General features: G+C 43.5%; 1 protein-coding gene across 9 annotated transcripts in view; it reads left to right on the top strand.

The window, feature by feature from the left end:
• The window catches only part of plcb4a (phospholipase C, beta 4a), a 540,859-nt gene that overhangs the window by 487,698 nt on the left and 37,537 nt on the right, over nucleotides 1–15,624 (top strand). For 7 of the 9 annotated variants that reach the window (XM_073051315.1, XM_073051317.1, XM_073051311.1 and 4 more), the window contains 2 exons: nucleotides 1,700–1,786; nucleotides 10,060–10,096. In XM_073051315.1, coding sequence (XP_072907416.1) covers nucleotides 1,700–1,786; nucleotides 10,060–10,096 — 124 coding nt within the window. The remainder of the gene's footprint in view (nucleotides 1–1,699; nucleotides 1,787–10,059; nucleotides 10,097–15,624) is intronic. The other 2 variants (XM_073051319.1, XM_073051318.1) reach the window with 1 other exon arrangement.

The following is a 15,624-nucleotide window of genomic DNA, read 5'->3' as shown; positions in this document are numbered from 1 at the left end:
TTGTCATGTTTGAAGGGCCATCGGGATCAATTAGATGTGTTTCTTTGAAACTTTCCTCCATGACTTTGTTATTTCCAGACTCATGTCTTAGTCCTCTCATGTCCAACTTACTATTTTCTATCCTCCATTCCTCTCACTTGCTGTTCACCTTCTGGCTTACAATGTACCTTGTTCAACCATCACCCTTGTGTTCACTAACACTGGCTTGCAGCCCAGGTCAGAAAATTTTAAGTTCACCTTGGTCCTTCACATCTCCATATTCCTCCAAATTTGGTCCTTGTTTATCATCAATATCTTTTACTTTCTTCTTTGCAGCCATTCATTCAATGTTCCAGCTGCTTGGAATACTATCATGAGACTCCCCACCTCTTCTCTAAAGACACTCCTTGAGATAGTTGTTTCTTTTATCATTTATGGAACAAGAATGTTGCTGGCAATGCTAGAATTTATTGTACATTTATAACTACACCTAAACTGAGGAGTGCCTTAGATTAATGCGTCTAGACTTGGGAAAGATGGCAAACGTTCTTCCCTGAAGGAGGATTCGTGAGCCAAATATGTTTATACAACCATCCAGTTGTTTTTTTAAGCACCATTACAGAAACTAGCATTTTTTTTTTAACAATTTCACATTATTTAGTTGATGTCCTGTTACATTTTCATGAAAGATTTTTTGACAGCTTACTATATTAATGGCACTGAAAGAACAGTAGTTAAATTTAAGGAAGAGTTTTATCAGAAAATCAAAATTAAACAAATTAGAATTGTTAAAGTAGCAGGGGTTATATTAGGGTATTGATGAGAAACTCAGTGTTGTACTCATTACAGAAGAAAGGTAATTTCCCAGTCCTTGGTTTCTCCATGGTAGAAGTGATGACATTGTGAATTTTGATTATGATATACAAGGTTGAATTAAGCATTCGTAAATTCTTTCTGAATTGGGAATGAATGCTTGGAGCAGTTATAAGGGAGATGGAATATCCATTGTTCTTCATGGTACGTCTGTCTGGCACTCAGCTAACAGTCTAACTAAAAAGGAAACTGCTCTCTATCTATCCATCAAATGCCTTGAAATTGTTTTAATCAGATTTAATCTTCATTCTTTAGCACAGTCATAATCAGAATCAGAATCAGACTTTAATCGCCAAGTACCTATGCACATACAGGGAATTTACTTCCGGCAGATGTTGTCTCTCTGCTCATAACAATAATAATGATAAATATAAATGAAAATATAGATTATACATACAGGTAGTGCAATCCAAGTAATAGTTAGCCGACAGTTAACAGGCAGTTAACTGTTCAGCAAAGTGACCGCAGTAGGGAAAAAATTGAGATGTTTTCAGTGTATTAAGTATTCCAATAAACAGAAGTTAATCTGTTCATAAATCATTCTTGTTTAACAATGCTGTCTATTTAACCATTTCAGAAACAAGTGCTGGTAAATTTTATATATTTAAAACAACTACCAGTTGCTGGTATTTTTCTGCTCACTGATGTTACCATGAATATAAAGCAGTTTCCTCTACTTAATATTGCTGGAGCATTCTCAATAACAAAACCAATTCAAGAGGTCTGATGCAAGGTCTTAGCAATAGACTTTAGATAGGTGTTATTCATTTATGTGCGTCAGCAAAATATAATCTACAGCCAATAATGTCTTATGTTCAATAAAACGGCAGCATTTTCATCTTTTCAGCTTGCAATGAAGCAAACCAAGGAAATGGAGCAATTGAGAAAAGCTCAGCTTGAACAACTGGAAGGCTTGGAGAAACAAAATGATCAGGTAGAGGTACTAAATGTTAAATGTATGTAAAATTAGACTGTGTTACAATAAGGAAAACAAAAAAGGACCATCTTCCCTAACCAACATTCCGTACTTTTCTGCGTGCTATTGTGATTATTGATGTGATATTCATATTCACCAGTTCTCAGAAACTGATGCAAAGGTATTCACTCATGAAAATAATGTGCATGCCAAACCATTAGGGCTAGCAAGTAGTTAAGTAGATTGTTACACAAAGAGTTATTTATTCTGCGAGTCTTGTTTCTCTTTCTTCTGTCAAAAACACAAAGGATGAACAACACAAAAAAACAAGATTGTAATTTAATTACTGTCTCATTAAAGAACCTTGGCGCTGGGACATGTGACACCTTTGTTCGTTGATGAATCAAAACAAAAGGATTCAAGTAGAAAGCACAGTGTGAATTACTGAGTGTAATCTTTTTCCTGAACATTGTATAGAGAATCAATGCAAGTTATCACTTAATGGTAATGTGGTATTAAATTCAAGTGCACTTCTTTAAAAGACTAAGTCTCTTGCGTACGAAGCTGCTGAAGAATGGTATTTCCTCAATGTTATTGTAATCTTTATAATTAGCATTTGAACATTTTGTTCACTTTTGAAAGCCGTCAAGCTTTAATATTAAAAAGAAGTATTGAACAGAAGAAAGGTATTACTCCTTGTAAGGGTATACTGCAGCTATGAACTCAATGGAACAGTGCATATTTTGCCTTCAACTTGAAAATATGATATTTGTCACAGGTCATTAAAGAATTTGAATAAATTTATAAATAGGGAAGATATCTTAAAAATTTAATTTTCAGGCAAACATTTCAAGATTGTTTTAATATTTCATGTGTGTGTCCCTCTTAATATTTCATGATGCAATTTCATAGTTTTGCATTTGGAGAAAAAATGTTAATACATTTGTAATGAGGTGCACGTAAGAATTACCAGTATAAGGCTTCTGGTAATTCTCATGGGCATTTATCATCTCAGCCGCAATTACTTCCAACTAGTTGAATATAGTAGAAAGCCACTGTAGAATTATGCATGAAATCATGAGTAGAGCTTCATGGAAATTTATGGTGGCCATTAGGCACATCATATCTACGTAAGCAAAAATGTTTTTCAGTTACTTCCACTCCTTAGCTCAGTCTGTGGCCTTCTAGGTTGATAGCTCTTCAAACCTTATGCCTTCTAACCAAAATTGCCAACCAATTACATTTGGAAATCTTTGCACAAAATTCCTGTATTCTTTTACAATTCTGCTATTATCTTGTTTGCCCTCTCCTAGTGCATTACTTAACGAATCTCTGAAATGAATTCTATTTGCTATTTTTCTGTCCTGCCAACGTCATTCCGCAGCCTGGAACTTTTGTCTTGACTTAACTCACTGCCAATCCAGATATCTTTGGCAATTTTCTTAATAATTATCCCTAGAATTAAATCTGTCATTAAAATATGCCAAGGTAGTAAAGGGCCTAGTAATACACGTGGCTGTCTAGTCACTGAAACTCCTATGACTATTATTGTTTCCTTCCATTGACCCAATTTCTAATGCAACTTGCCATTTTCCCTTGCATCTCAGTGTAATTTACTTTCTTGATCCATCTTCCATGTGTAATTTTGTCGAACACTTGGCAGAATCCATAAAAAACCTCATCAAGCCCAATACAATCTCTCTTAATTGTGTGCTTAAAAAGTTCATTCACCATAGTCAGGCCATAACTTTCCTTCAGCTAACCCATTATTGATTAACTTCTCTAATTGATGTTTTACTGCTGGCTCTCATGTTTGCTCCAATAATTTTGCCACCAGTCATGGAAGGTCAGCCAAATGGGTCTATCAATTTTTCATATTTTAAACAATTAATACAACATTTACCAATCTTACATTTCTGCAGCTTCATATCTTCAGCTATAATCTAATCAAAATTGATAGTCATATCCTCTGTTGTTTCCTCCCAGTATCTTTTAATATCTAGGGATACATCTTATTCATGACTATACGTTTATTTACAGTTATAGAATCAAAATCCCTTAATGTGCTCACCTTCTCTGTGTATCATTTAAATGATTTAAATAGTTAATCTCAATGTCTGCATCTTAGAAGATTGGCACAAAGAATTAATTTGGAAATACACATTTCTTCTGCCTTTATAGGGAACTACCATTTTTGCCTGAATTAAAAATTATCTTTTATTTTCTTTTTCCTTTCTTATACTTACAATATATCTTAAGGTTTCCTTTTATTTTTACCTGAAAATTCTTGTTCATGCATCCTAGTTAACTTCTTGATTTGTCATTTAGTTTCAGTCTTGTACCTTCTATACTTCTCTAGGCTTTGGAAGTTTTTCACAGTGCTGCCCCAAGGAAACTTAAGGAAGTACATTTTCCTCTTTGCCTGGACAATAATATGGCTGAGGGGAAATTGTGACCTATTGTTGATCAAGCTGATTTAAAAGAAACTAGATTTCCTAAAGGATTCTGAAATGTTTTGACAGTTTAATCTGTCAGATTACAGTCTGGTCACTGAAAAAAGGAAAATTATCTTGTGGCGACCCACTTTCTGCGCAGGCGAACTGGCTCACAAATAGCCAGCGTGCGGGGGGAGACTTTGGTAATACACCTCTGACGTCATTTCCGCCCGGAGAGGGCGGGCGCTAGGGATTTAAATGCCAGCGCCGTGAAGTTTGAATAAACTAGTCTCGAAACAACTTACTGACTGTGTGTCGTTATTTCAGCGCTGTGTGTAGCACATCGCTACATTGGTGACCCCGACGGTCCAAACGGGATTTGGACCAAAGATGACCGACTCTTCATCTGTTCACGCAGTTTCGCTAAAACTGCCGACTTTCTGGACGCTGCGACCACGCGTGTGGTTTAGCCAAGCAGAAGCCCAGTTCCAGATTTGGCAGATATCCTCTGATTCCACGCGTTACTACCATGTGGTGAGCGCCCTTGACCAGGAGACGGCCGCCCAGGTTGAGGATTTCATACAGTCGTCCCCGGAAGAAGGCAAATATGAAGCATTCAAAGCGCTGCTCATTGGGACCTTTGGCCTCTCACGGCGTGAGCGGGGTGCCCGCCTGCTTCACCTGGACGGTTTGGGAGACAGACTGCCATCAGCATTGATGAACGAGATGCTGTCCCTGGCTGACAGACACACCCCTGCCTCATGTTCGAGCAAGCGTTCCTAGAGCAACTGCCCGAGGACATACATCTGCTGCTGGCCAACGCAGATTTCAGCAACCCCCGGAAGGTGGCAGCCCGGGCAGACGTGCTGTGGAAAGCCAAGAGGGAGAGCGTGGCGTCTGTCGGTCAGATTACCAGGCCATGCGCCCAACAGCGGACCAGACCAGGCCCGGCAGGGGGGCCGCACACAACACAGAGGCAGGAGTGAGGAGGCCAGTGAACAGTGGTGTTTCTACCACCAGCGGTGGGGCACAAAAGCCCGCCGTTGTCACTTGCCCTGCAAGGGCCAGGGCCAGCTGCCGCTAATGACTATGGCGGCTGGCCACCAGGACAGCCTCTCGTACGTCTGGGACAAACAGTCAGGACGCCGCTTCTTGGTCGACACCGGAGCGGAGATCAGCGTCTTGCCCCCGATGGGGTACGACACCTGCAACAGGAAGCCAGGACCCACCCTGAGGGCTGCAAACGGCAGCACGATACGGACCTACGGCACCCGCACAGTGCAGCTGCAGTTCGGCACCAGCTGGTTCACGTGGGACTTCACACTGGCCACGGTGGCCCGACCACTCCTGGGGGCGGACTTCTTGCGATCTCTCAGCCTGCTGGTCGACTTGCAAGGGAAAAGACTGGTACATGCCGAGATTTTCCAGACGTTCTCCCTGGGTGAAGCCAAGTTGCCGGCCCCACACCTGGACTCTGTCACGCTGTCGGACAACTAATTCACCAGAATCCTGGCGGACTTTCCATCGATTCTGGCACCGCAGTTCACGGCAGCCATGCCCAGACACGGGGTACAGCACCACATTCCGACCCAGGGACCACCCCTCCACGCCCGCGCACGAAGGCTCCCCCCGGAAAAGCTCCGCCTGGCGAAGGAGGAATTCAAGCGGATGGAGGAATTTGGGATCGTACGGAGGTCCGACAGCCCATGGGCCTCCCCCCTGCACATGGTGCCCAAAGCAGCTGGGGGTTGGAGACCATGCAGCGACTACCGCAGACTGAACGAGGCTACCACTCCAGACCGATACCCCGTGCCGCACATACAGGATTTTGCAGCAAACCTGCACGGGGCAAGAATCTTTTCCAAAGTAGACCTCGTCCAGGGATACCATCAAATCCCAGTGCACCCTGAAGACATCCCCAAAACGGCACTCATCACCCCGTTCGGCCTGTTCGAGTTCTTCTGAATGTCATTCGGCCTGAAGAATGCCGCACAGACGTTCCAGCAGCTAATGGACGCGGTGGGACGTGACCTGGACTTTGCGTTCATCTACTTGGATGACATCCTTATAGCCAGCAGTTGTCGTCAGGAGCATCTGTCCCACCTCCGCCAGCTCTACTCCCGCCTGAGTGATTTCAGCCTCACGATCAACCCGGCCAAATGGCAGTTGGGTCTCGATAACATTGACTTCCTGGGCCACGGGATTACCAAAGACGGGGCAACACCTCTGCCCGCCAAGGTAGACGCGATCCGCCACTTTGCCCGGCCCAACACGGTCAAAGGCCTGCAGGAGTTCGTTAGTATGGTGAACTTCTACCACCGTTTCCTCCCCTCAGCAGCCCGTATCATGCACCCTTTGTACACCCTGATGTCGGGTAAAGGCAAGCACATTACTTGGGACGAGGAGGCCGCGGCTGCTTTCATTAAAGGCAAGGAAGCCTTGGCAGATGCCGTGATGCTGGTGCACCCCAGAACGGACATTCCGACCACCCTCATGGTGGACGCATCCCACACAGCAGTCGATGGGGTGCTGGAGCAGCTCATCGAGGGGCGCTGGCAACCCCTGGCGTTCTTTCAGCAGGCACCTACGACCACCCGAACTCAAGTACAGTGCTTTCGACCGGGAGCTGTTGGCACTGTATCTGACAATCCGGCATTTCAGGTACTTCTTAGAAGGCCGCGTTCACAGACCACAAACCGTTGACCTTCGCGTTCACGAAGGTGTCTGATCCCTGGTCGGCTCGCCAACAGCGACATCTGTCCTACGTCTCCGAGTACACGACGGACATCCAGCATGTCTCGGGAAAGGACAACGTCGTGGCGGGGACACTCTCCAGACCAGCTATCCAGGCCCTGTCCCTGGGGGTGGACTATGCAGCACTGGCGGAGGCGCAGCAGGCAGACGACGAGGTGCCCAGCTACAGGACCACAGTCTCGGGTTTGCAGCTGCAGGACTTTCTCATAGGCCCAGGTGATAGGACCCTCCTGTGTGACGTGGCTACTGGCCAACCTCGCCCCATCGTCCCGGCAGCCTGGAGGCGATGAGTTTTCAACTCCATACACGGTTTGATGCACCCATCTATCAGGACAACCGTCCGGCTGGTCTCCAGCAAGTTCGCGTGGCACGGACTTCACAAGCAGGTCAGTGAATGGGCCAGAACGTGCGCGCAGTGCCAAACAGCCAAGGTACAGTGGCACACTAAAGCCCCGCCACAGCAGTTTGAACCCACCCACCAGAGGTTCGACCACATTCATGTGGATATCGTGGGCCCCCTACCAGTGTCCCGAGGAGCGCGGTACCTCCTAACTATGGTAGACCGGTTCACGAGGTGGCCAGAGGCGGTCCCGCTCACCGACACATCTGCCGATTCCTGCGCCCGAGCACTGATTGCAACCTGGGTATCCCGCTTTGGGGTACCGGCCCACATTATCTCCAACAGAGGCGCCCAGTTCACCTCCAGCCTGTGGTCGGCTGTGGCCAGCCTTTTGGGGACACAGCTGCACCACACTACTGCCTACCACCCACAGTCAAACGGACTGGTGGAACTCTTCCACCGTCACTTGAAGTCGGCTCTCATGGCCCGCCTCAAAGGGCCTAACTGGGTGGACGAGCTTCCCTGGGTCCTGCTCGGAATCCACACGGCGCCCAAAGAGGATCTGCACACCTCGTCGGCCGAGTTGGTGTACGGCGTGCCCCTGGCCGTCCCGGGAGAGTTCATACCAGCTCCAAGGGGGCAAGAGGAAGAACCCACAGCAGTGCTGGACAGGCTATGCGAAAGGCTCGGCAACCTGGCCCCCGTACCAACTTCACAGCGCGGACGGACCCTGACCCATGTACCCAAAGACCTGCAGAACTGTAAGTTTGTGTTTGTACGAAGAGGCGGACACCAGGCACCGCTACAGCGGCCGTACGAGGGGCCATTCAAGGTGATCAACAACAACGGGTCCACGTATGTTCTGGACATTGGGGGGAAAGAGGAGGTTTTCACGGTGGACCGAATCAAACCAGCACATGTGGACTTGGCGCAGCCGGTCGAGGTTCAGGCACCGCGGCGCAGAGGCAGACCTCCCAAACAGAGGCTGATCCAGACTGTGGACATTGGGGGTTGTATCGCCGGCTCTGGGGTGGGGGGTTATGTGGCGACCCACTTTCTGCGCAGGCGAACCTGCTCACCAATAGCCAGTGCGCAGGGGGAGACTTAGGTAATGCACTTCTGACGTCATTTCCGCCCGGAGAGGGCGGGCGCTAGGGATTTAAATGCCAGTGCCGCGAAGTTTGAATAAACTAGTCACGAAATGACTTACCGACTGCGTGTCGTTATTTCAGGGCTGTGTGTAGCACATCGCTACAATCTCATAATTTTTCTTGCAGTTACTGATGCAGGAATTTTTTTTATGAAAAAGGATATTTATATAAGTTAGGCATATTCCAGTTTTTTTTAGTAAAATTTCAAATTGACACAATCTATTATTAAATCTGCCCCATAATTATTAGTTGTGCATCGTTAGTTGTGTTGTACTGCACAGACATATACCAAGTTCAATCTCCAGTCTAAACTAAGCTGGCAGATGACTGTAGTTTCCCGGAGTGGAAGAAGCAGGAAAGCTGTGGAAGTATAAGAGCGGAATGAGGGATCATCCAGAAAGGTCTCAGTTATTTATCATTACTAGCAGGAAGGCACATGTGCAGACTAAGGATGGTTGGGCATTGGAATTCCAAGTTGTCTATTGAACTTCAGGCCCACATGAAATCACAGCCTTGAATGGAGAGAGAGAGAGAGCACTATCTTGACATCAGGGGGTCCCTCAAAAATATAATCAGAAGCAAAGACCAAGGCAATATGAACCCATGCCCACATTGAACCAATACATAACTCCTCTATAGTTCAGTAGCATTTATAGTCTGTCAGCACTTCGTGCACAGTTCCTGGTGTCATGGAAAGAATTTCTGAGGGAGAGTGCAAAACACCATTACTATTCTGCAAAGCATTTAGTGCGATCAACAGGATGAATTTTAATCCCCTGTATTATGTTCACGCTGCCTGAATTTTCTGCTGAGCTCATTTACCACGATGGACTGTAAAACAAATGCAAGTGAATGTCTAACAATACAGCAAATTCATCAGATTACTATGTTCTGTCCTGACACCTCATTCCCAGCGAACAGTTAGCAGTCATGTATTGATCAGCCCACCAATTCTCACTGGAGGTGCGGAGGCACAATTAAAGAAACATTGCAGATTAGACATTTTCAAATGTTACAGTCATTAAAAGTTGATTTATTATTAGAATTCCGCTTGTCTTGTGCTGTTATAACATACACAGAAAATCCAAAATTAATTGATGTTTATTGTATCATGCAAAACTTCTCAAATCTATTTACCTCCATCAATGTTTCAAACATTTTCTTCTAAAAATGCTTCGGAAGTGTAATATTTTTATTTCTCATCAGATTGGTGGTAGGAACTCATCTCTGTCCTCAAACTGCAAATTTACTTTTGTATAGAGACATGTAGCTTAATTCTCAGCACAATTCATCTGTGAGTTTTAGTTGATTGTGGCAACACACAGATGGTAACATCCCTTCTTAGCCTTCACCTGTATAATTTTTTTATTGTCTGTTCATCATTCATAGCGCCTTATAAAATAGATTAACCATCATCTTTATGACTTATTTGTTACTCCACCAGTGAATGTTTAGCCAGAATGTTTATAAACTAAAGTTTCATATTAACATTATTATTTTTACCATTGAAGTTCAAATATAGAGTGCATTTTAAAAACATGTTAATGAACACTGGCATTTCATTTTGTATACATTTTTGATTTGTAATCACTATTATTTTTGTACAAACAGCTGCTGAAATCATGTCATGCAGGGTCTGGCATTCAAGGTAGGACTGTTCTTAATTACCAACCAACAATCAAATCCGCTGTTTAATTTTGACAGTACTTCATATACAGATAGTTGATCACGCTTTGATTAAAATTAGATTTTACAGTCAATGATGGAAAGTTTGAAATTTTTGGTGCAAAAGAGAGAACAATTATCCATGGAGTTTCTTTTCCCTTTTCTGGACTTGGGATGTTATCAGTAATTCACTGATCAGTTATCAGTGAGCAGAATTCCGAGTTAATCGGCTATTAAGTATACCCAGTGACAGGATCCACAATCCTGTCTTACTATGTTTATTTAGCAATCTCATAAGAAGTGTTCAATGGGACAAAATGAAAGATTGACATTTAAAATTTAACTCTGATTAATAAATGGGGAATAATATAGTTCATTGTATTAAAATGTAAGACTATTATCTAAAGTAACCATATTTTTAACAAAGGCACATTGGTTATCTTTTGCACTATCTATGGTATTGAGCAAATACACTTTATGATTCAATAACTATTACTCATGATCTACTCTTGCCTGGCTGTAGACTAGTTATTTCAATGAAACACAAATTTCCAACATGACTCATAAGGGGTTTATGCAATTCACCAAAACACTATCCAGGTGGGGAGTTTGTAATTTGTCTTTCAGATTTCAAACAGAATTGAAGATTACATTTAATGTAGAAATTAAATGCATACAAATATGTCAGTATGAAACCACAATAACAAACCTGTTACGTTACTGTCTCAGATCTCCCATGACCGGGGTTCAGTCCTGACCTCTGGAGCTGTCTGCATGGGATTTGAATTTCCTCCCTGTGACTGCACGGGTTCCCCCCCAGCTGCTCCTCTTTCCTCCCACATGTGTGGGTTGGTAGGCTGACTGTAACGTGCCTTTGATATGTGGGAGAATAAACTGGGTTGATGATAGTTGGCACAGAATCAGTTTGTCAAAGGACTGCTTCCATGTTGTGTATCTCACTGCGAACTCATCTGGGCCAGGACCAGCTGGGAAATTCTAGCAGTGGAGCACTGAATTGTTGGTATTTGCCAAAGGCCTTTAGTGAGGCCACACATCAAGGGTTAGGTTTTCAGATCACTTTCAATGAGGTCCTGCGTAGGAGGTTGGTCAATAAGCTTAGAGCACAAGGACTGTGGGCATAATATTGACACAGACTGAGGGAATTGGCTATGGGACAAAACACAGTCAGATCTTTCTCAGATTGCCAAGTGGGGTACTACAGGCACTGGTGCTTGTGCCTCGTCCATACACTGTCTATATAAGTAGTTTCATTGAGAGGAGAAAACAACATTTTTGCAAGTTAGATACAAAAAACTAGGTGGATTGTGATGAGAGAGGAGGTTTCAATGGGATGTAGACAGTCTGATTGAATAGGCAAGAATATGGCCATAGTATGGAAAAATATGAAATTATCTATTTTGTTGCACAAAGTAGATCAGAATTTGGATGTTGTTGTTGTTTAATGATATTTATGTGTCATTATGCTTTACATTTATGACTGTGAGGCTAAGCACTGCTCCAATGTCATATTTAAGTTTGCTGATGGCATGAATATTGTTGGCCGAATCAAAGGTGGTGACAAAGTAGTTTAAAGGAGAGAGACCGAAAATCTGGCGGAGTGTACCACAACAACAACCTCTCACACAAGGTCAGCAAGAGCAGTGAAGACAAATGCAGTGTTTGCATTCATTTCAAGAGATCTAGAACATAAGATCAGAGATGTGATGCTGAATATTTATAAGGCACTGGTAAGGCCTCACCGTGAGTATTGTGAACAGTTTTGGGCTCCTTATCTAAGAAAGGATGTGCTGGCATTGGAGAGGGTTCAGAGGAAGTTCACAAAGATGATTCCAGGAGTGAAAGGGTTATCATATAAAGAACGTTTGATGGCTCTGGGCTGTACTGGCTGGAATTTAGAAGGATGAAGGGGGATCTCATTAAAATCTTTCTAATGTTGAAAGGGTAAATAGAGCAGATGTGGAAAGGCTGTTTCCCAAGATGGGGGAGTCTAGGACAAGAGGGCACAGCCTCAGGATATTTAAATTTAAAACAGAGATGCGGAGAAATTTCTTTAGCCAGAGGGTGGTGAATTTGTTACCACGTGCAGCTGTGGAGGCCAGGTCATTGAGTGTATTTAAGGCAGAGATTGATAGGTTTTTGATTGACCACGACATCAAAGGTAAAGGGAAGAAGGCCAGTGAATGGGGCTGAGGAAGAGAACAGAAGGACCAGCCATGATTGAATGGAGGAGCAGACTCAATGAGCCAAATGGCCTAATTCTGCTCCTATGTCTAATGGTCTGATTATTAACTTCAGGAGATAGAAACCAGAGGTCCATGAAACAGTATTATCATTTCAGAGAATCTGTCCAGGGTCTAGTACCTAAATGTCATTATGAAGAAATCATGGCTACGCCTCTACATCCTTAGAAGTTTGTGAAGATTGATATCTAAAACTTTGACAAACTTCTATAGATGTGTGGTGGAGAATATATTAACTGGTTGCATCAGAGCCTGGTATGGAAACACCAATGGCCTTGAACAGAAAATCCTACAAAATATAGTGAATGTGGCCCAGTCCATATGCAGTAAAGCCCTCCCCTCCATTGAGCACATCTTCACTGAGTGCTGTCGCTGGAAATCAGTATCCATTATCAAGGACTCCCACCACCCAGGTCATGTACTCTTCTTGCTGCTGCTATAAGGAACGTGGTACAAGAGCCTCAGGACACACACCACCAGATTCAGGAACAGTTATTCCCCTCAACCATCAGGTTCTTGAACCAGAGGGTATATAACTTCACTTGCTCCATCACGGAACTGTTCCCACACCTAGAGACTCACTTTCTAGGTCTCTATGTCTCCTGTCCTCGATATTTATTGGTTATTTATTATTATTGATAATAACAATAATAATTAATACTACTAATAATTATTTTTTTTTGTATTTGCAATTTGTTGTCTTTTGCATGTTGGTTGTTTTTTCATCCTATTGGGTGCAGTCTTCCATTGATTATATCGTGTTCTTTGCACTTACTGAGTTTGTCCACAAGAAATGAATCTCAAGGTTGCATATGATGACATATGTGTACTTTGATCATTGTCACACCTCGCTATGCGGTGCGGGTAAGAGCGCCAAACAAGGGTCACCAGTTGAAAAAAAAACAGATGGTAAGCCACAACAGCACATTAGTGCAAAGGGGTTTTATTTAGTGCCAGGTGCAAAAAAAAAGCAAAAGTTGTGAAGAAAAAAAGTATTTACAAATAGACAAATGAAAACAAAGTGTACAAAAACTTACAAATATACAGAGGCTTTCTCCATGACATACTCTGTCATTAACTTTCCAATATAACTGTCACATCCAACCTCCACACCTCAGCAAAGCCAGACTGAGGGTTTAAATCTGCCTGCGTAGAGTGTAGTGTGCCTGCTCCCACTAACCCAGGCATTATTTTAGGATGTCCCAAACTGATTCTCGGGTCTTTTGAGGACTTTCTGCTGTCTACAAACTGATGTAACAGTGTGAGGGAAAATAAATGAAACATTTTCGAATGCCTGTGTCTAGAATCTTTATTTTTTTGAATTATAAGCCAGCAGAACATATTAACTGAAGGGATTGTTTTGATTAGCCAAGCTAGCGATTGTTTTAATGTTGGGGTGTGTAAGTGGTGAACTCTAAGGAACTGCAGAACGGAAGGGCAAAGTGTGTGAACTAGTGAGGAAACTAGACCAGGGACAGAACGAGGAGGCAAAGGGGCAAGGTTAGTGGGAGAATTAACATTTCCAACCTGTTCTGTCACAATAATAAATTGACTTTGAACTTTGTGTACAAGTTACTGAAAACTAATATGCAGGCAGATCTAGTGTTTTAAAGGCAAATGGCACATTGGTCTTTATAACAAAATTTGAATACAGGTGTAAAAATGTCTTGATGAGACTATATAAAGAGTACAGTGTTTGGCCATAAGACATGAGAGCAGAATTCAGATCTCTGGCCCATCGAGTCTGCTCTGCCATTCCATCACGGCTGATTTATTATCCCTATTAACCCCATTCTCCTGCTTTCTCCCCGTAACCTTTGACACACTTAATAATCAACCTTCACTTTAAATGTACTCAATGACTTGGCCTCCACAGCTGTCTGTGGCAAGGAATTCCACAGATTCACCACCCTCTGGATAGAGAAGTTCCCCCTCAACTCTGCTATAAAAGGACATCCTTCTATTCTGAATTTGTGCCCTCAGAACACAGACTCCCCCACTATATGAAGCATCCTCTCCATAGATTTCAATGAGATCCCCGTCGTTCTTTTAAACTTCAGCTAGTACAGGCCCAGAGCCTTCAAACACTCCTCATAGATAGATAGATAGATAGATAGATACTTTATTCATCCCCATGGGGAAATTCAACTTTTTTTCCAATGTCCCATACACTTGTTGTAGCAAAACTAATTACATACAATACTTAACTCAGTAAAAAATATGATATGCATCTAAATCACTATCTCAAAAAGCATTAATAATAGCTTTTAAAAAGTTCTTAAGTCCTGGCGGTAGAATTGTAAAGCCTAATGGCATTGGGGAGTATTGACCTCTTCATCCTGTCTGAGGAGCATTGCATCGATAGTAACCTGTCACTGAAACTGCTTCTCTGTCTCTGGATGGTGCTATGTAGAGGATGTTCAGAGTTATCCATAATTGACCGTAGCCTACTCAGCGCCCTTCGCTCAGCTACCGATGTTAAACTCTCCAGTACTTTGCCCACGACAGAGCCCGCCTTCCTTACCAGCTTATTAAGACGTGAGGCGTCCCTCTTCTTAATGCTTCCTCCCCAACACGCCACCACAAAGAAGAGGGCGCTCTCCACAACTGACCTATAGAACATCTTCAGCATCTCACTACAGACCTTGAATGACGCCAACCTTCTTAGGAAGTACAGTCGACTCTGTGCCTTCCTGCACAAGGCATCTGTGTTGGCAGTCCAGTCTAGTTTCTCATCTAACTGTACTCCCAGATACTTGTAGGTCTTAACCTGCTCCACACATTCTCCATTAATGATCACTGGCTCCATATGAGGCCTAGATCTCCTAAAGTCCACCACCATCTCCTTGGTCTTCGTGATATTGAGACGCAGGTAGTTTGAGTTGCACCATATCACAAAGTCCTGTATCAGTTTCCTATACTCCTCCTCCTGTCCATTCCTGACACACCCCACTATGGCCGTGTCATCAGCGAACATAGGTTAAGCTTTTCTTCCGGTGGATCATTCCCGTGAACCTCCTCTGGATCCTCTCCAACGCCAACGCAACCTTTCTCAGATAACGGCCCCAAACTGCTCACAGTGCTCCAAGTGCAATCTCCATTTGTCCATCGTGCAACGATGAGAACCACTGTAGTCATCTGCAATTTGTAGGAGCTGGACTCGTGTGTGGATACGCAGAGGCCATCCCTGTTTGAAAGTTCTTTGGCAGTGTGGACAAAAGATAGCAACCACGTCGGTTGCAGGTTGCTG

The sequence above is a fragment of the Hemitrygon akajei genome, chromosome 7 (assembly GCF_048418815.1).
Source record: "Hemitrygon akajei chromosome 7, sHemAka1.3, whole genome shotgun sequence".
Lineage (NCBI taxonomy): Eukaryota > Metazoa > Chordata > Chondrichthyes > Myliobatiformes > Dasyatidae > Hemitrygon > Hemitrygon akajei.
The sequence above is the reverse complement of the archived record's forward strand: the minus strand, read 5'-3'. Positions and strand labels throughout refer to the sequence as shown.